This window comes from Lathamus discolor, chromosome 2 (genome assembly GCF_037157495.1).
Source record: "Lathamus discolor isolate bLatDis1 chromosome 2, bLatDis1.hap1, whole genome shotgun sequence".
Lineage (NCBI taxonomy): Eukaryota > Metazoa > Chordata > Aves > Psittaciformes > Psittacidae > Lathamus > Lathamus discolor.
Genome location: NC_088885.1, coordinates 143887965 through 143902237, shown reverse-complemented (window position 1 = coordinate 143902237; position 14273 = coordinate 143887965). Strand labels below are relative to the sequence as shown.

The 14273-nt window shown below is 35.9% G+C and overlaps 1 protein-coding gene across 3 annotated transcripts in view; it reads left to right on the top strand.

Annotated features, from left to right (window-relative positions):
• CSMD3 (CUB and Sushi multiple domains 3) overlaps positions 1-14273 on the top strand; it is a 614489-nt gene that overhangs the window by 402154 nt on the left and 198062 nt on the right. For all 3 annotated transcript variants that reach the window (XM_065668828.1, XM_065668827.1, XM_065668826.1), the window contains 4 exons: positions 1915-2071; positions 7353-7544; positions 12816-12942; positions 13760-13962. In XM_065668828.1, the coding sequence (XP_065524900.1) occupies positions 1915-2071; positions 7353-7544; positions 12816-12942; positions 13760-13962 (679 nt within the window). The remainder of the gene's footprint in view (positions 1-1914; positions 2072-7352; positions 7545-12815; positions 12943-13759; positions 13963-14273) is intronic.

The window sequence follows — 14273 nt, the reverse complement described above, 5'->3', positions numbered from 1 at the left end:
CAGTATGTCAGTGTGAAAAGTTTAATATAGCAGTACAGTTAATGAAACTGGCAATAAAGTATTTGTGGGAAAATTCTAACATGAAGAAAATTTGTATCATGAAGTCCTGGCGAGACATTGTGAATAATTGGTATAACTTACACTAACTTTCTTTGGTTAATTATTAGTGATGCACACATGGCAGGAAATGGATTGCTCTTATGTAGTGTTTAAAAATAAAATAAATCCAGAATCCTTGGGTGTTATTAGTTATAAGCAGCTTGGGGAGATTAAAAGAAAGAGCATCAAATTCAAGCTGGGTTTTCTTTAAGTCTGTCACGAGGTTAGCAGTAATTCTTCTGAAATGGACATTTTCCTTGCAGTTACCAAAATAAACCTATGTCCATTTTAGAACTGTTTTTTCTGCTGGCTTTTTTTCTGCTGGCTTGATTACTGATCTCAATTTACTTTTAAAGAAGATTTACATAAAATTAAGACATCAACTTTAATACTATTACAGATATTTTGAAATTCATTTTTAGTAGCTAATTATTACTGGCACCCTTTTTTTTTTTCTTTTCCTTCTTTTTTTTACTCTATACATGACACTTAAATGTGAAATTTGCTTGGAAGTTTGCTAGCTTAATTAGAAGCAAGAAATTATGTCATTTTGCTGTGGTTATTAAATTGCTGTGCAATTAGCTCACTAGAGAAGGCTAGAAATGATTTTTTTTTCATTTAAACCTATGATTAAATGTAAATCTAAAGTTATTATATGAGGCATGAAGATTTCTGTAAAATAGAATTTACATGTGTAAGTCATTCTCACAGATGGGGAACAGGCATCAGAATATTTCACATTTAATTTGTTGCCTTGCTACTGTTGGTGGTGTGTTTGTTTTGATTTCATTGTGGCATGGATTCCTGTTTACAAATGCAAGCTTTAATTACATTTCATATTAATACAATTAGATCTTATGCAGAACTGGAGACTATATTTTTTTATTTTTTTTTAACTAAAGCTTTGGAATTTACCTATATTGCATTTTGAAAGTTGTTTAGAGGTCAGTTTACTGGGTTGCAAGTAAAATTTTTCTTAAAACCCATTTATTGATGTTTAGTTATTATACAAGTCACTGAATAAATCCTATAGGACATAGTGGTTGGCTTAACAATTACTGTTAAGTTATAGTTTAATTGTTTTTATGAATTTCAGTAATGCAGCAACCTGGGATGTTTTAAAGCAACCAAGTTTGTCAGGAAATTTGCAGAGAATTATTAAAAGGTCACTTAATATATTTAGTAGTCTGGTGGAAGTTTCTGTTTCCAATACAGTAAAGAACAACTCTTGCAGAAAAATAAGTAATAAAAGTGCTGTATTACAATTTACATATAGATTACATTACTCTTTAAACTTAAAGAAGCAGTTGTCAGTTTTATTTTATTTCTTAGTTTAACTATACAGTTAAATTTGAAACCTCTCTTCACATATGAAAAAAAAAATCACAGGTTTATTTAACAAGCTGAGGTTGCGAAGATGTGAGCTTTAAGTATGTCACCTCAGTGACCTGAGGCAGACGTAGCTACACAAAATAGGTGTTTGCTAATAGGTTGTGACCAGCATTACAATACTGACAATGAAAGAGAAAACAGGGAGTTTTTAAAATGCTGAGCTGATATGGCACCTCTTCCCACTTCTGTTGTTATTAAAAAAAAAAAAAAAAAAAGAAAGAAAAAAGAAGTAACAGGCATATTTTAAATTGCATTTAAAAAATCACCACAATTAAGTTAACTCAAGAAAGGCTAACAGCATATCCGGATAGTACTGTGGGTTGAGTGGCAATTTCCTCTTAGTGGAAATGTGCAGAATTATTTTGTAAATCAAATATATCATTGTTTTCATTCAAAGCTATAAAACTCAAATTTATTTTACAGATCTATGATGGCAAAGACAACACTGCTCACCTGCTGGGTGCGTATACTGGGGCATCATTAAGAGGCCTGACGCTAAGTAGTACTTCAAATCATTTGTGGTTGGAATTTAACTCAGACCTGGAAGGCACTGATGAAGGTTTTCAGCTTGTGTATACCAGTAAGTATTTGTGTATACCAGCTGTAATAGATTTTTAATTTTGAAGGAATGAAAATTCTTTGCTCAGAAAATGAAAATGCAGTCAAAAGACAAATAATGGTTATATCAACAGCAAATCACTAATCAAAATATACTTTCATAATTGAACCTCAAAAAAAATCTAAGCACATAACATAAAAAGCCTTTACTTTGATGCTACTTCAAGTAGTTTGATACTTAAACTGCGATGGTTTTTATTTTGAAGTTTTTTCCAGTCTTGGAAAAGATAATAAAAAATAATATAATTTGCAGTTAGTTGTACTAGCGCATGAAATATATCTAAGCACGCAAGTAGTTTTAGATGTGTAACTAAACCCCATGTTTTCATAAAGATAATTTATACGTAACAGATTCTCCATCTTAAGACTTAAGATTTATGTCTGATATAGAAATTAATTCCATCCCAGCCAGGCTCTGTATACTCCATTTCCTTTATACAATCCTGTCAGATTTATTTGCATGGATAAGATCCCCCTGAGCCTTCTCTTCTCCAGGCTGGACAATCCCAGCTCTCTCAGCCTTTACCTATAGGAGAGATGCTTCCATCCTGTAATCATCTTAGTGGCCCTTCAGTGGACTCTCTTCATTAATTCCACATCTCTCTTGTACGGGGAGCCCAGAACTGGACACCATACTTGAGATGTGGCCTCAACAGTGCTTAGGGTAGAGGCGAAGGATCACCTCTATCAGTCTTCTGGCAACATGCTTCCTAATGCAGCCCGGGATACTGTTAGCCTTCTTTGCTGTAAAGGCACATTGATGGATCGTATTCAGCTTGACATCTACCAGGGACTCCCACGTATATTCTGCAAAGTTGCTTTCAAGCTGGGTGGCCACCAACATATTCTGGTGATTAAGTGTTCCTCTCCAGGTACAAGATTTTGCAGTTCCCTTTGTTAAACTTCCCAAGGTTCATTGCTGACCCATTTATCCAGCCTGTTGAGGTCATTCTGGATGATCATGACCATCTGAAGTACTGCCAGTCATTCCAGTTTGGTGTTACCAGCAAGCCTGGTTGAGGGTACACCCTGCCCCACCATCCAGATCATTAATGAAGATGTTGAAAGATTGGACCCAGTATTGACTCCTAGGGTACGCTGCTAGTTACTGGCTTCCAAGTGTGCCACTGATCATCATTCATTGGCCATTTTACATTTTGGGAAATACAGCTAATATTTGTTTTCTGTAGATGTAGGCAATGTAGTTCAATAAGTACCATAGGCTTGCCCTAATGCTTTTAAGCAGTAAACTAAATCCCCACAAGCTGTAATGAAATATTCTGTGTCTTGTGCTCTTGTGGCCAAGAAGGCAAATGGCATCTTAGGGTGCATTAGAAAGGGAGTGGTTAGTAGGTCAAGAGAGGTTCTCCTCCCCCTCTACTCAGCCTTGGTGAGGCCGCATCTGGAATATTGCATCCAGTTCTGGGCCCCTCTGTTCAAGAAGGACAGGGAATTGCTTGAAGGAGTCCAGCGCAGAGCCACGAAGATGATTAGGGGGGTGGGACATCTCCCTTATGAGGAGAGGCTGAGGGAGCTGGGTCTCTTTAGCTTGGAGAAGAGGAGACTGAGGGGTGACCTCATCAATGTTTACAAATATGTAAAGGGTAGGTGTCAGGATGATGGAGCTAGGCTTTTTTCAGTGATATCCAGTGATAGGACAAGGGGCAATGGGTGTAAACTAGAGCATAGGAAGTTCCACGTTAACATCAGGAAGAACTTCTTTACTGTAAGAGTGACAGAGCACTGGAACAGGTTGCCCAGGGGGGTTGTGGAGTCTCCTACACCGGAGATATTCAAGGCCCGCCTGGACAAGTTCCTGTGTGATGTACTGTAGGTTACCCTGCTCTTGCAGGGGGGTTGGACTAGATGATCTTTTTAGGTCCCTTCCAACCCTTGGGATTCTGTGATTCTGTGATTCAGGGGCATATTGTGAGAAACCTACAGGTTGGGTGGAGAAGAGATTCAGAACAGCCCTGTGGAGAAGGACTTGGGGCTGCTGGTCAATGAGAAACTTAACACGAGCCAGCAGTGTGCGCTCGCAGCCCAGAAAGCCAACCATATCCTGGGCTGCATCAAAAGGAGCGTGACCACAAGCTCAAAGGAGGTGATCCTGCCCCTCTGCTCTCGTGAGACCTCACCTGGAGTATTGTCTGCAGTTCTGGTGTCCTCAACATAAAAAAGGACATGGAACTGTTGGAACAAGTCCAGGGGAGGCCATGAGGATGATCAGGGGACTGGAGCAGCTCCCGTATGAAGACAGGCTGAGAAAGTTGGGGCTTTTCAGCCTGGAGAAGAGAAGGCTGCATGGAGACCTCATAGTAGCATTCCAGTATCTGAAGGGGGCCTATAAGGATGCTGGGGAGGAGCTCTTCATTAGGGGCTGTAGTGATAGGGCAAGGAGTAACCGGTTAAAACTTAAACAGGGGAAGTTTAGATTAGATATAAGGAAGAAATTCTTTACTGTGAGGGTAGTGTGACACTGGCATGAGTTGCCCAAGGAAGTTATGAATGCTCCATCCCTGGCAATGTTCAAGGCCAGGTTGGACAGAGCCTTGGGTGATGTGGTGTCGTGGTTTAAGCCCAGCAGTAAATCAGAACCACGCAGATGCTCTCTCACTCCCCCGCTTCCTCCCCACCCCGCTCCCAGAGGGATGAGGAGGAGAATCGAAAGAATGTAATTCCTGTGGGTTGAAATAAGACCATGCCAGTAACTAAGGTATAACACAAACCACTACTGGCTTCAGTTCTGCCTTCCTATCTCTTGAGATCTCTGCAGTTCTTCACCTTCACTTTTTTCTGATGCAAAATGCAAGTTTTAACATCTTTCTGAGTTAATATCAAAACTGAGAGTACTTCAACATCACCTTGTGCTATGGTTATGCTGCCTGGCATTTCTCCAGATCCTACTTAAAATACCTGTACAATCAAAGAAGCACAAGAAAGCTGGATGTCATGGTTTAAACCCAGCTGGCAACCCAGAAATATGCAGAATTCCTCCCCCCACTCCCAGAAGAATGGGGAGGAGAATCAAAAGAATGTGACTCCCACAGACTGAGATAACAACAGTCCAGTAACTAAGGTATAACACAAAACCACTACTGCTGTCACCAATAATAATAATTATAAAGGAAATAACAAGGGAAGAGAATACAACCGCTTACTACCTGCCGACTGATACCCAGCCTGACTGAGCAGTGATCTAGCCCTTCTGGGTAACTGCCCCCGGGTTATATAGTGGGCATGACGTGCTGTGGTCTGGAATACCTCTTTGGTCAGTTTCGGTCAGGTGTCCTGTCTCTCCTTCCTCGTGGCTTCCTCTTCTCCCTGGCAGAGCATGAGACTCAAAAAGTCCTTGGTCAGAGTAAACATTACTGAGCAACAACTAAAAACATCAGTGTTATCAGCATTGTTCCCAGGCTGAAAGACAAAACACAGCACTGCACCAGCTACTAAGAAGGAGAAAAATTACTGCTACTGCTGAACCCAGGACACATAGTTTAGTGTGAGGCATCGCTGCCTATGGCAGAGGGTTTGGAACTTGATGATCCTAATGTCCTTTCCAGCCCTAACTATTCTATGATTCTGTGATTTCTACTGTCTTAGTTGTCAAAAATAGCTAGCTATTGCCATTCCAGATCTGCTTCGCTAAGCCCCTTGCTACCAGGTGCTTCTCTAGAATGATGCAGTTTTCCCTTTGGTTCTGTGTCTAGAACTGACAGCACTGTGTGGTTAGCTGAAATACAACTATGACAGCAAAAATGCTGCTAGGACCAATGGTTAGGCAATGGAGTTACATGTTCACCCTCAGGAGGGAAGTGATCAGTTAAAAAGACTACTTGGTTCTGTGTCTATAACCATGCCATCCAGAGATGAGGACATCTTGGGAATCAGGGCAAATTTAGATTTTTTTTTTTTTTCATACAGTCTGATCCACAATTTTCTTAGATGACAGGAAATTCTAATTGGTCAATAAGTATCTAGAATGGCAATATCAAAGAAGTTTCTTCATGCAACAAAAATTTCTTCTCATATAAGCCTCTTGCAGAGGTTCTGCACTGCATTATGTACTGGGAAACAATAGCTTAGTTTGCAATGAGAAAAGTTCAGCTCAGAGCTGGTTTAGGCTGTTGAGGAGGTGAACCATTTTGAGTCAGACGTTAAGAGAGCTGATGGAAGAACAGGGAAGATACAGCATTTGACCTATTATTTTTCAGCAGAACAGCCTTATTCAACATGAAGAATTTTGTCTGTAAAATAAAATAATGAACTTTTTGTCAATCAACAGTAATGACTCAGTACCTGAGGAGAGATTATGAAAGGCTACCAACTCTTGACCATATGGACAAATACTATGTAAATGACTGCATTGAGCAATGCAGACATGAATAGCCCTTCATTTGCTCCCATGTCACCTACATACAAGAATATCAATCTGACAAAAAGTACCTTTTTAACCTACAAACTCTTTGATATGCATGATATTTATAAGATACGTTTCGTTTTGAACACAGTGAGATTTTGAGCTGCTTCTCAGTCAGTAACAGAAAACCTTATTTGGAATAGACAATCTTCCTCCTGAATTACATTTTATGTTTCCCTAACTGCTAATATACTTGCGTGGTTCTATATGTTTAAGTCATTTTGTTTCCTTCTTGATCCACATCTCTCAATTCTACAAATTTTCCAAATTGTTTGGCTTGAATTCTCTGTATCACCATTATAATTTCTTCCTGCATGTAGATCTTGAATTTACAAACCACTGAACACAGGATTAGGGTAGAGACTGGTGAATACAGTAGTATTTCTTTGGTGCTGTAGGTGGTATTGTGCCATTGATGTTACTATGCACAGTAACAAATCTACAGTGCGGTTTTGTTTATGAGCCTTCAAATATCTATTCACAAATGAGATTGTCCTCAAAGTAAATGGATAGTCATTTTAACTGCCATTTTATAAGTTATCACATAATTTTAGAACTCATTGATAATGATAAGAGATTTCAGTCTTTAATTGGACTTGGGGAAGAATGATGTTATGACACAGGGTTTTTTTGTTTGTATGTGGTAAGTGAGGGGTATAGGCAGTTATCCTACTTAGATTGTAAAAAGTAGGGGAGAAACCTTAAACATGTTGTTACATGAAGTCTGAAAATGTTTGCTTTCCACTGGAAAACAGAAGATCTTCATTTCATTAATGTATTTATCAGTTTGATTTTGTAACTATAATGTTTTATTCCTACACAGGTTTTGAGCTTTCTCATTGTGAGGACCCTGGTGTGCCACAGTTTGGATATAAAATCAGTGATCAAGGTCATTTTGCAGGAAGCACTATAATTTATGGATGCAATCCAGGGTACACACTCCATGGAAGTAGCCTTCTAAAGTGTATGACTGGGGAAAGAAGGGCATGGGACTATCCTCTGCCTTCATGCATTGGTATTAGATTTTTACTATTACTTAAACTATTGTGTAAGAAAGAAAAAAATATTGTAAGGATTGTTAGATCTGTGTGGAATCTGATCTGTATGTGTACAGATCTATTTACACATTTACAGTCTTCATAGATCTCATCCAAGTTTGTGTGAGTGCTGTTGCTTTTTTTCAGTTTAAAAAAAGATAGTAATTATTAAACATTCATATATAGTGAAATTCCGAATATGTAAAAATCTTGTTATATTCATCAAATAGTCAACATAAAAATAGAGCTAAATACAAAAAGCAAGGACCATAGGTATTTTATGAGGTATTGTAAAACTAATTTTTTTCTAATGATTTCTAAATATTAAGCTACAAAACTTTCCATATATTTACATATAAATACTATAAATTAAAAGAAAAACTTAAAGACACAAAGACATATAGAGGGTTTTTTTTTAGTTTTTTCTCACTTGGCTTCTGTTATGTTGCTATGATGAATAACACAATATTATATATTTTATTACAATATTAAAATCAAAATAACTTTATAAATTGTGCATGTACCTACAGGGTCAATTTCTTCTGAAGGAAAGCAAAAAGAAGACGAGACTTAAATATTTTTTAAGCACCTTTTAAACACCCCGAAGCTTAAGTCCAGGTTGGATGGGGCTTTGAGCAACCAGACCAAGTGGAGGGTGTCCCTGCAATGGCAAAGGGGTTGTAATTGTGTAATCTTTGAGGTCCCTTCTAACCCAAACTGTTCTATGATTCTAGTAATTTTCTTCCTTTTTCATCTCCTTTTAGAGGAAATAAAGTACAAGAGGTAACAGCCTCAAGCTGCACCAGGAGAGATTCAGGCTGAATATTAGGAAAAATATTATTCACTGAGAGGGTGGTCAGACAATGGAAGAGGCTGCCCAGGGAAGTGGTGGAATCATTGTCCCCAGAAGTGTTCAAAACAAGTGTAGATGGAAGGCATGATTTCATGGTGCACTTGGCAGTCCTGGAATAAAGGTTGGACTTGATCTTAAAGGTCTTTTCCAACATTCTTGATTCTATGATACTATAAAATTGGTATTGAGTAGGAGAAGCAAGGGGTGAATTGGAGTTTTTGTATAGATTTATGTTTGTCAGAAAACAATGTATTTTGGCATATCTTTATCAAGAAATGAAGTCCATTTAGGAAAAATATGCAACAAATAAGGAATGAACACCTCTCTTAGAATGATAATTAAGGAATAAGTGCTTTTGTGATAAGTCTTAACTAATTTCTACATAATTTAGGATATATGAAACCAAAGAATTAAGAGGAAAGTATGGTACAGGAATATCCAAGTAGCAAATAGATGTACAAAGAACACATGCTGGAAGCTGAAAGGAAAAGATCAATAAAATGTGAAGGTGCCAGAAGGTTGAAATTAAAGTTTGAACAACAAATTACATCTTCAGTTCCTTTATAAGCGTTAAAAATCATAGTATGCATCACTGAAGTAACACTTCTTATGTACGTGTGTATATATATATATATGTATGTATATATATATGTATATATGAGTTCTTGCTTAGTTTTAAAACAGACCAAGGTGAATATGTCTTAAGTTATTCCTGTTTTTTTAATTTATTATCTAGATTATGTACTGTGCACTATTCACAAGAACTGTGAGATTCAATCTTCTTATATTCGATACAAATATGCAAATCCTTACATAGTTAAAATCTAGAAGGTCTGCTGAAAGGGGAGGTCGCTAAAATAATTCACACATGGGAGGTTGATGTTCTTGTCATGTGTCCTGTAAATGACAGAGGCTGTTTGGAGGAAGGTTCCTGAATTTAATTATTCAGCAGTCCCTCTCCAGAGCAGATGCATACAGCTCAAAAGTTACAGGTTGCCAACCTTAGAATTGGGTCAATAGACTGAAATCCAGAGCTGTATCTGAACCTCTGTTACAAGTGATGATATGCTGCATATACTTTAAGGTTTTATATTCTTTTTCATTTCAATACTGGTAAACCATCCAACTCAAATCACTATATTAAAAAAAAAAAAAATACACAAATTAAGCACCTGGGTTTTGCAATGCCACCAGACTTTTTGTGGAAACTATGTTATAGTTATTCCAAAATGTACTGTGTAGGTGAGTATATTTAGAATGTGACTCAGTCTGTGGTGTAAACTTCTTGAGTTTTAAATTAATCTTATTCAGAAAATATTTATTAGTCTGCTATTCACAGGGAGGTTACTTATCCATCCAGTTCAGAATACCATGTATTTGTATGTATTGCTGTTAATTAAGCAAACAAAAGTACATATATTGTGTTATGTTAGAAATAATTTATTTTCTTGATATCAATTAGGTGTTTCTCCATAGGAAAGTAGTAAAACATACTACTTCTATCCGGAGAAGAGTTAAGCAGCTGTAAGGCTGTTGTCTGTATCAACAGTAGTATCAATTCCAACATGGGGATCTCATAGGTTTGGCTAAATAGATTTTAAAATGATTTAGTTAAAACAAGTGAGGTTTTTGTATAGACAAGCTTTAGAAATTAAAAGGGCTTTGAATGCCAGCTGTAAATAATGACCCTGAATTCCACATACCTTCTAGTTTTTCATGTTAATTAATGATCATACTTTTTAAGGGATGTAGTATGGACACTATAAAGTGCCTTAAATGTCTATTGATGTCTTCTTGGGCTGAAAAATATGTAAGAAGACATTAAAGATGTCTTAGTAATGATACAACATGGGGAAATTGGGTGTAAGAAATCTGGGAAGCAGAAGTGCAATTAAGAAACGCACAAGATCAGTAAGAAAAAGTATGCCGAGATTAGAAATGCTCCCCAAAGAAAACGACAAAATTACATCACAGTGGTTTATGTGCAGAACTGAGGCCTCTTTTATATACCTCTTTAATATGTTCAAACAATGGCCTAAGTCTGCATATCTCTTACTCATCTGTGATCAAAATAGTCAGTTTCAAAACTGTAAATTCAGTAAGGATTAAATAGCAAGAGGTGGAGATAAATCAGCAGTAAAACTGTTCTAACATTTCTGGTTTATAGTAGTCCTTTCAACATTCAATTTTAGTTATAATCAGCTAGAAACTAAGCTTATTTACTATGAAAGAAAATGAAAAAAAAAGAAAATCCCAAACCATAAAAATTGCTTTTGCAACACTGATGCCCTTTATTTCCAGAGTATTTGTTTAAGAGTCAGGCACATATATGCAGTGTTTTGCTTACTTGGTCTCAGTAAGATAATAATAAGATATAAGATAATAATCAGATAATAAAACATAAGATGTTTTAGGGTCAGATCATTCAGGCAAACTGAGAATATGTGAAAATGGCAGTATTTTGCATGAAACATTTTAGGCTGGCGTACTTAGCGATATAAGTCAACAGACATTTTACTTTGCTGCTACTGTCAGGAACTGACTTAAAATTGCTGCTGTTCTTAATATAATTTCATAAAAATTCTTAATATAATGCTGTTTTAATATAATTTCATAAAAAAATGTGACATTGACAAGACAATGGCAAAACTTTTTTCAAGCAGTTGTAGTAATCAGAAATTTTAAATAGGCAGTAAATGTTACAATACAACATACCATCAATGAAATTTGCAGCAAGATGTATAGTATAATATGTATTTCCTTTAACTTACCCTAACTATTCTATGATTCTATGATTCTATAACTTGACATCCTTAGAAGAATCTTTAGCATTGACACTTGGAGGCAAAGCTAAGATTCTTTATTAGGATTGTCTTCATCGTAAGCAATCTGGAGATGAAGGATAAAAAATAGCTGTGTTCCTTTACTCCTGACTGCAGCCTGAGAGGATGCTAATTTCTGAGAAGTCATCAGTTGAACAGCTGATTTAGCAACTAGCAAAACTGGGGAGCTGGAACCTTGATGGAGAGGCAGTAATAAGCTACTGGGGAGAGAGAAGGGGAACCTTTAAAAATCATAACAAAAGCAAACCGGTTACATTCTGCGAAAGTTAGAAATTATAAACTTGTTATCAGTGGTTCTGGATGAAATGCAATTAATTTTATGTTTCATCCAGCTTGTGGATAATTTTTTTCCTTCCAGTGTGCTCTATTTACATCCTTACTCTGCTAGAAGAATAAGAAACTGTGATATCTTCTGAATTGAATAATTTGGATTTTTTTTTTTTTTTTTAAGAGTAGGAATTAAGATTTGCAAAGTGCTTAAAAAAGTTATGAAGGGCCACTTGTTTATGCGGATTTGCTTTTACTATGTCAGAAAATCAATCAATTGTAGCATTTCAGTTATATTTTATCACAGAACTTAGAGATCATAAGGTAATAAATCTCTCAAATAAATATTTAGGTGATGTTAAATCAAAATAAAACTGATTTTAACTATACTGAGAGATCTAATCCAAGAGTTATTTTGGCTTTTTCACTTCACAAGAGAGGAATCATTACAGTGACTTTAAAAGGAAGGAAAGCATAGCAAGAAGGCTTCAAATGTTCCAGGGATCTAAATTTAAAAAAAAAAAAAAAAAAAAAAGAAAAAGAGAGAGAAAAGAAAACAGTAGGTTTTCTCAAAGATTGAGTATTAAAATTATGAAATACTCAGTTTTGCCTAGTGACTGGCTGAGGACAGCTAGAAAGGAGCTCCTTACCATCTGTCATCCTCTAAGAATTATATAGTTTCACTATGTTATATACAATGTTATAGCCATTATATACTGTATTATAACTTCACTTCCACTTGTGAGGATGAGTAAAAAATTTTACAACTTTTTTTCCTAGACTGAAAGGATGGTTTTCTCTCTGAATCATCTGCGTTAGTATGCTTTCCTCTTTTATTAAAAAAACCCACATATTTTTACTTTGTACTTAGTGATTTGTTTAGCTTTCTTAACTTAATTCTGCTGCTTTAGGGGAACATGGTGAACTTGTGGGGTTTTTTTGGTTGGTTTGGTTGGTTAGGGTTTTTTTTTAGAGTAACAGTCCATGTTCCTTTCAGTATATAAAGCTATGTTTTCTAATAATTATGTTGCATTCAAGTTATTAGAAAAACATAGGTGCCAAAGGAAAGTATAAAAAATATTCAAATAAAAACACATTTGCAGGATCCTTTCCCCAGCCACTTCAAGACATTATATGTTGTCTTACAATCGGCATGCAGTCAGTTTAGTTGTGTAACTTCTTCAAGTAAGAGAGTAGACGTACAAATTGTTTGCTCAGATGATTAGCTGGAGGACCATCTGTAATGAATTAAAAGTAACACATTAATTTATTTTTTTTTTTATTAGCTGAATGTGGAGGCCGTTTTAAAGGAGAATCATCAGGAAGAATCTTATCGCCTGGCTATCCATTTCCCTATGACAACAACCTGCGTTGCATGTGGGTGATTGAAGTAGACCCAGGAAATATTGTCAGGTACAGAAACAAATCTTGCAATTATAACAAAATTTTTGATTATGTAATAACCAAATCTTACCTGTATAGTAGAGAAAAAAAGGGCTTAAGATTTAAAATTTAAGATGCAGCTAATGGCCAGTATTTTGGCATTCTTAGTTTGAGTATGTAGGTTTGTGTTGAAACTGTCTTTTTCAATAAACATTGCCTAATGAAGCTCAAGCTTTAAGATTGGATATAATTTTTTTAAAATTATGATGAATTTTAAACTAATGCAAACATATATACCAACTGGAACTGTTTACTTGAAATCTGATATAAAAACTATATAATACAAATGCCATTTTTATGCCAACATTATAAGACTGAGTATGTAGAAAGTGATGGAGTCAGCAGAACCCTTTAGTGGAAGAGTATATTTTTTTTTTAAACCTCCAATTCAATAGTGCTTCTTAGTTAGACACTTACTCACACTGTATTGCTAATTACATTAATTTGCATTTTGATTTTAATTTTTTTTTACAAGTGATATATAATATTGTCTTAAGACAACTATTTTCTGATTAAAAGTTTGTGTGGATACTTACAGATTGTTTGGCTAAATTAACATACTATTTTATGGTAGAAAAATTTATTTTTAGGTTTATTTTTTTTTTTTTTTTATGTTCGAATGTTTTATGTATCGGGCTTTTATGCATCCAAATGTAAAGATGTGAAACTTTATGGAAAATCAGCCTTGGAATTCAAACTTTATTTGCTTTATTGGTTTAGTTTTGTTTTTACTGGCATGTTGTTGGGTAATATGAAAGCTGACTATGTAATCATGGTATCCTTTCAGCCTTCAGTTTCTTGCTTTTGATACTGAGGCGTCCCATGACATTCTACGAGTTTGGGATGGTCCACCTGAGAATGAGATGTTACTCAAAGAAATTAGTGGATCCCTTGTTCCTGAAGGCATTCACAGTACACTCAACATAGTAACTATCCAGTTTGACACAGATTTTTATATCAGCAAATCTGGATTTGCCATACAGTTTTCAAGTAAGTTTATATTTTTTTTCTTTTTTTTTAATAAATTACTTCACTCATGAATAGTGCTGGGAACAACTGAAATCAGTGACATTTCTGACCTTATTAGGGAAGGAATTTGCCCAGATTTGTTGAATCTTAAAAAGACCCCCTATGTCCTTGGCTTATTTGGCTGTATTTCAAGTGCAACTGGGACAGTGCCAGAATGCTGGTAATTATGACTAGTGTTTTTCTCAAGTCATAGAACAATTTGAGTTGGAAGGGACCTTCAAAGGTCATGTAGCCCAGCTGCCCTGCAATGAACAGTGACATCTTCAACTAAA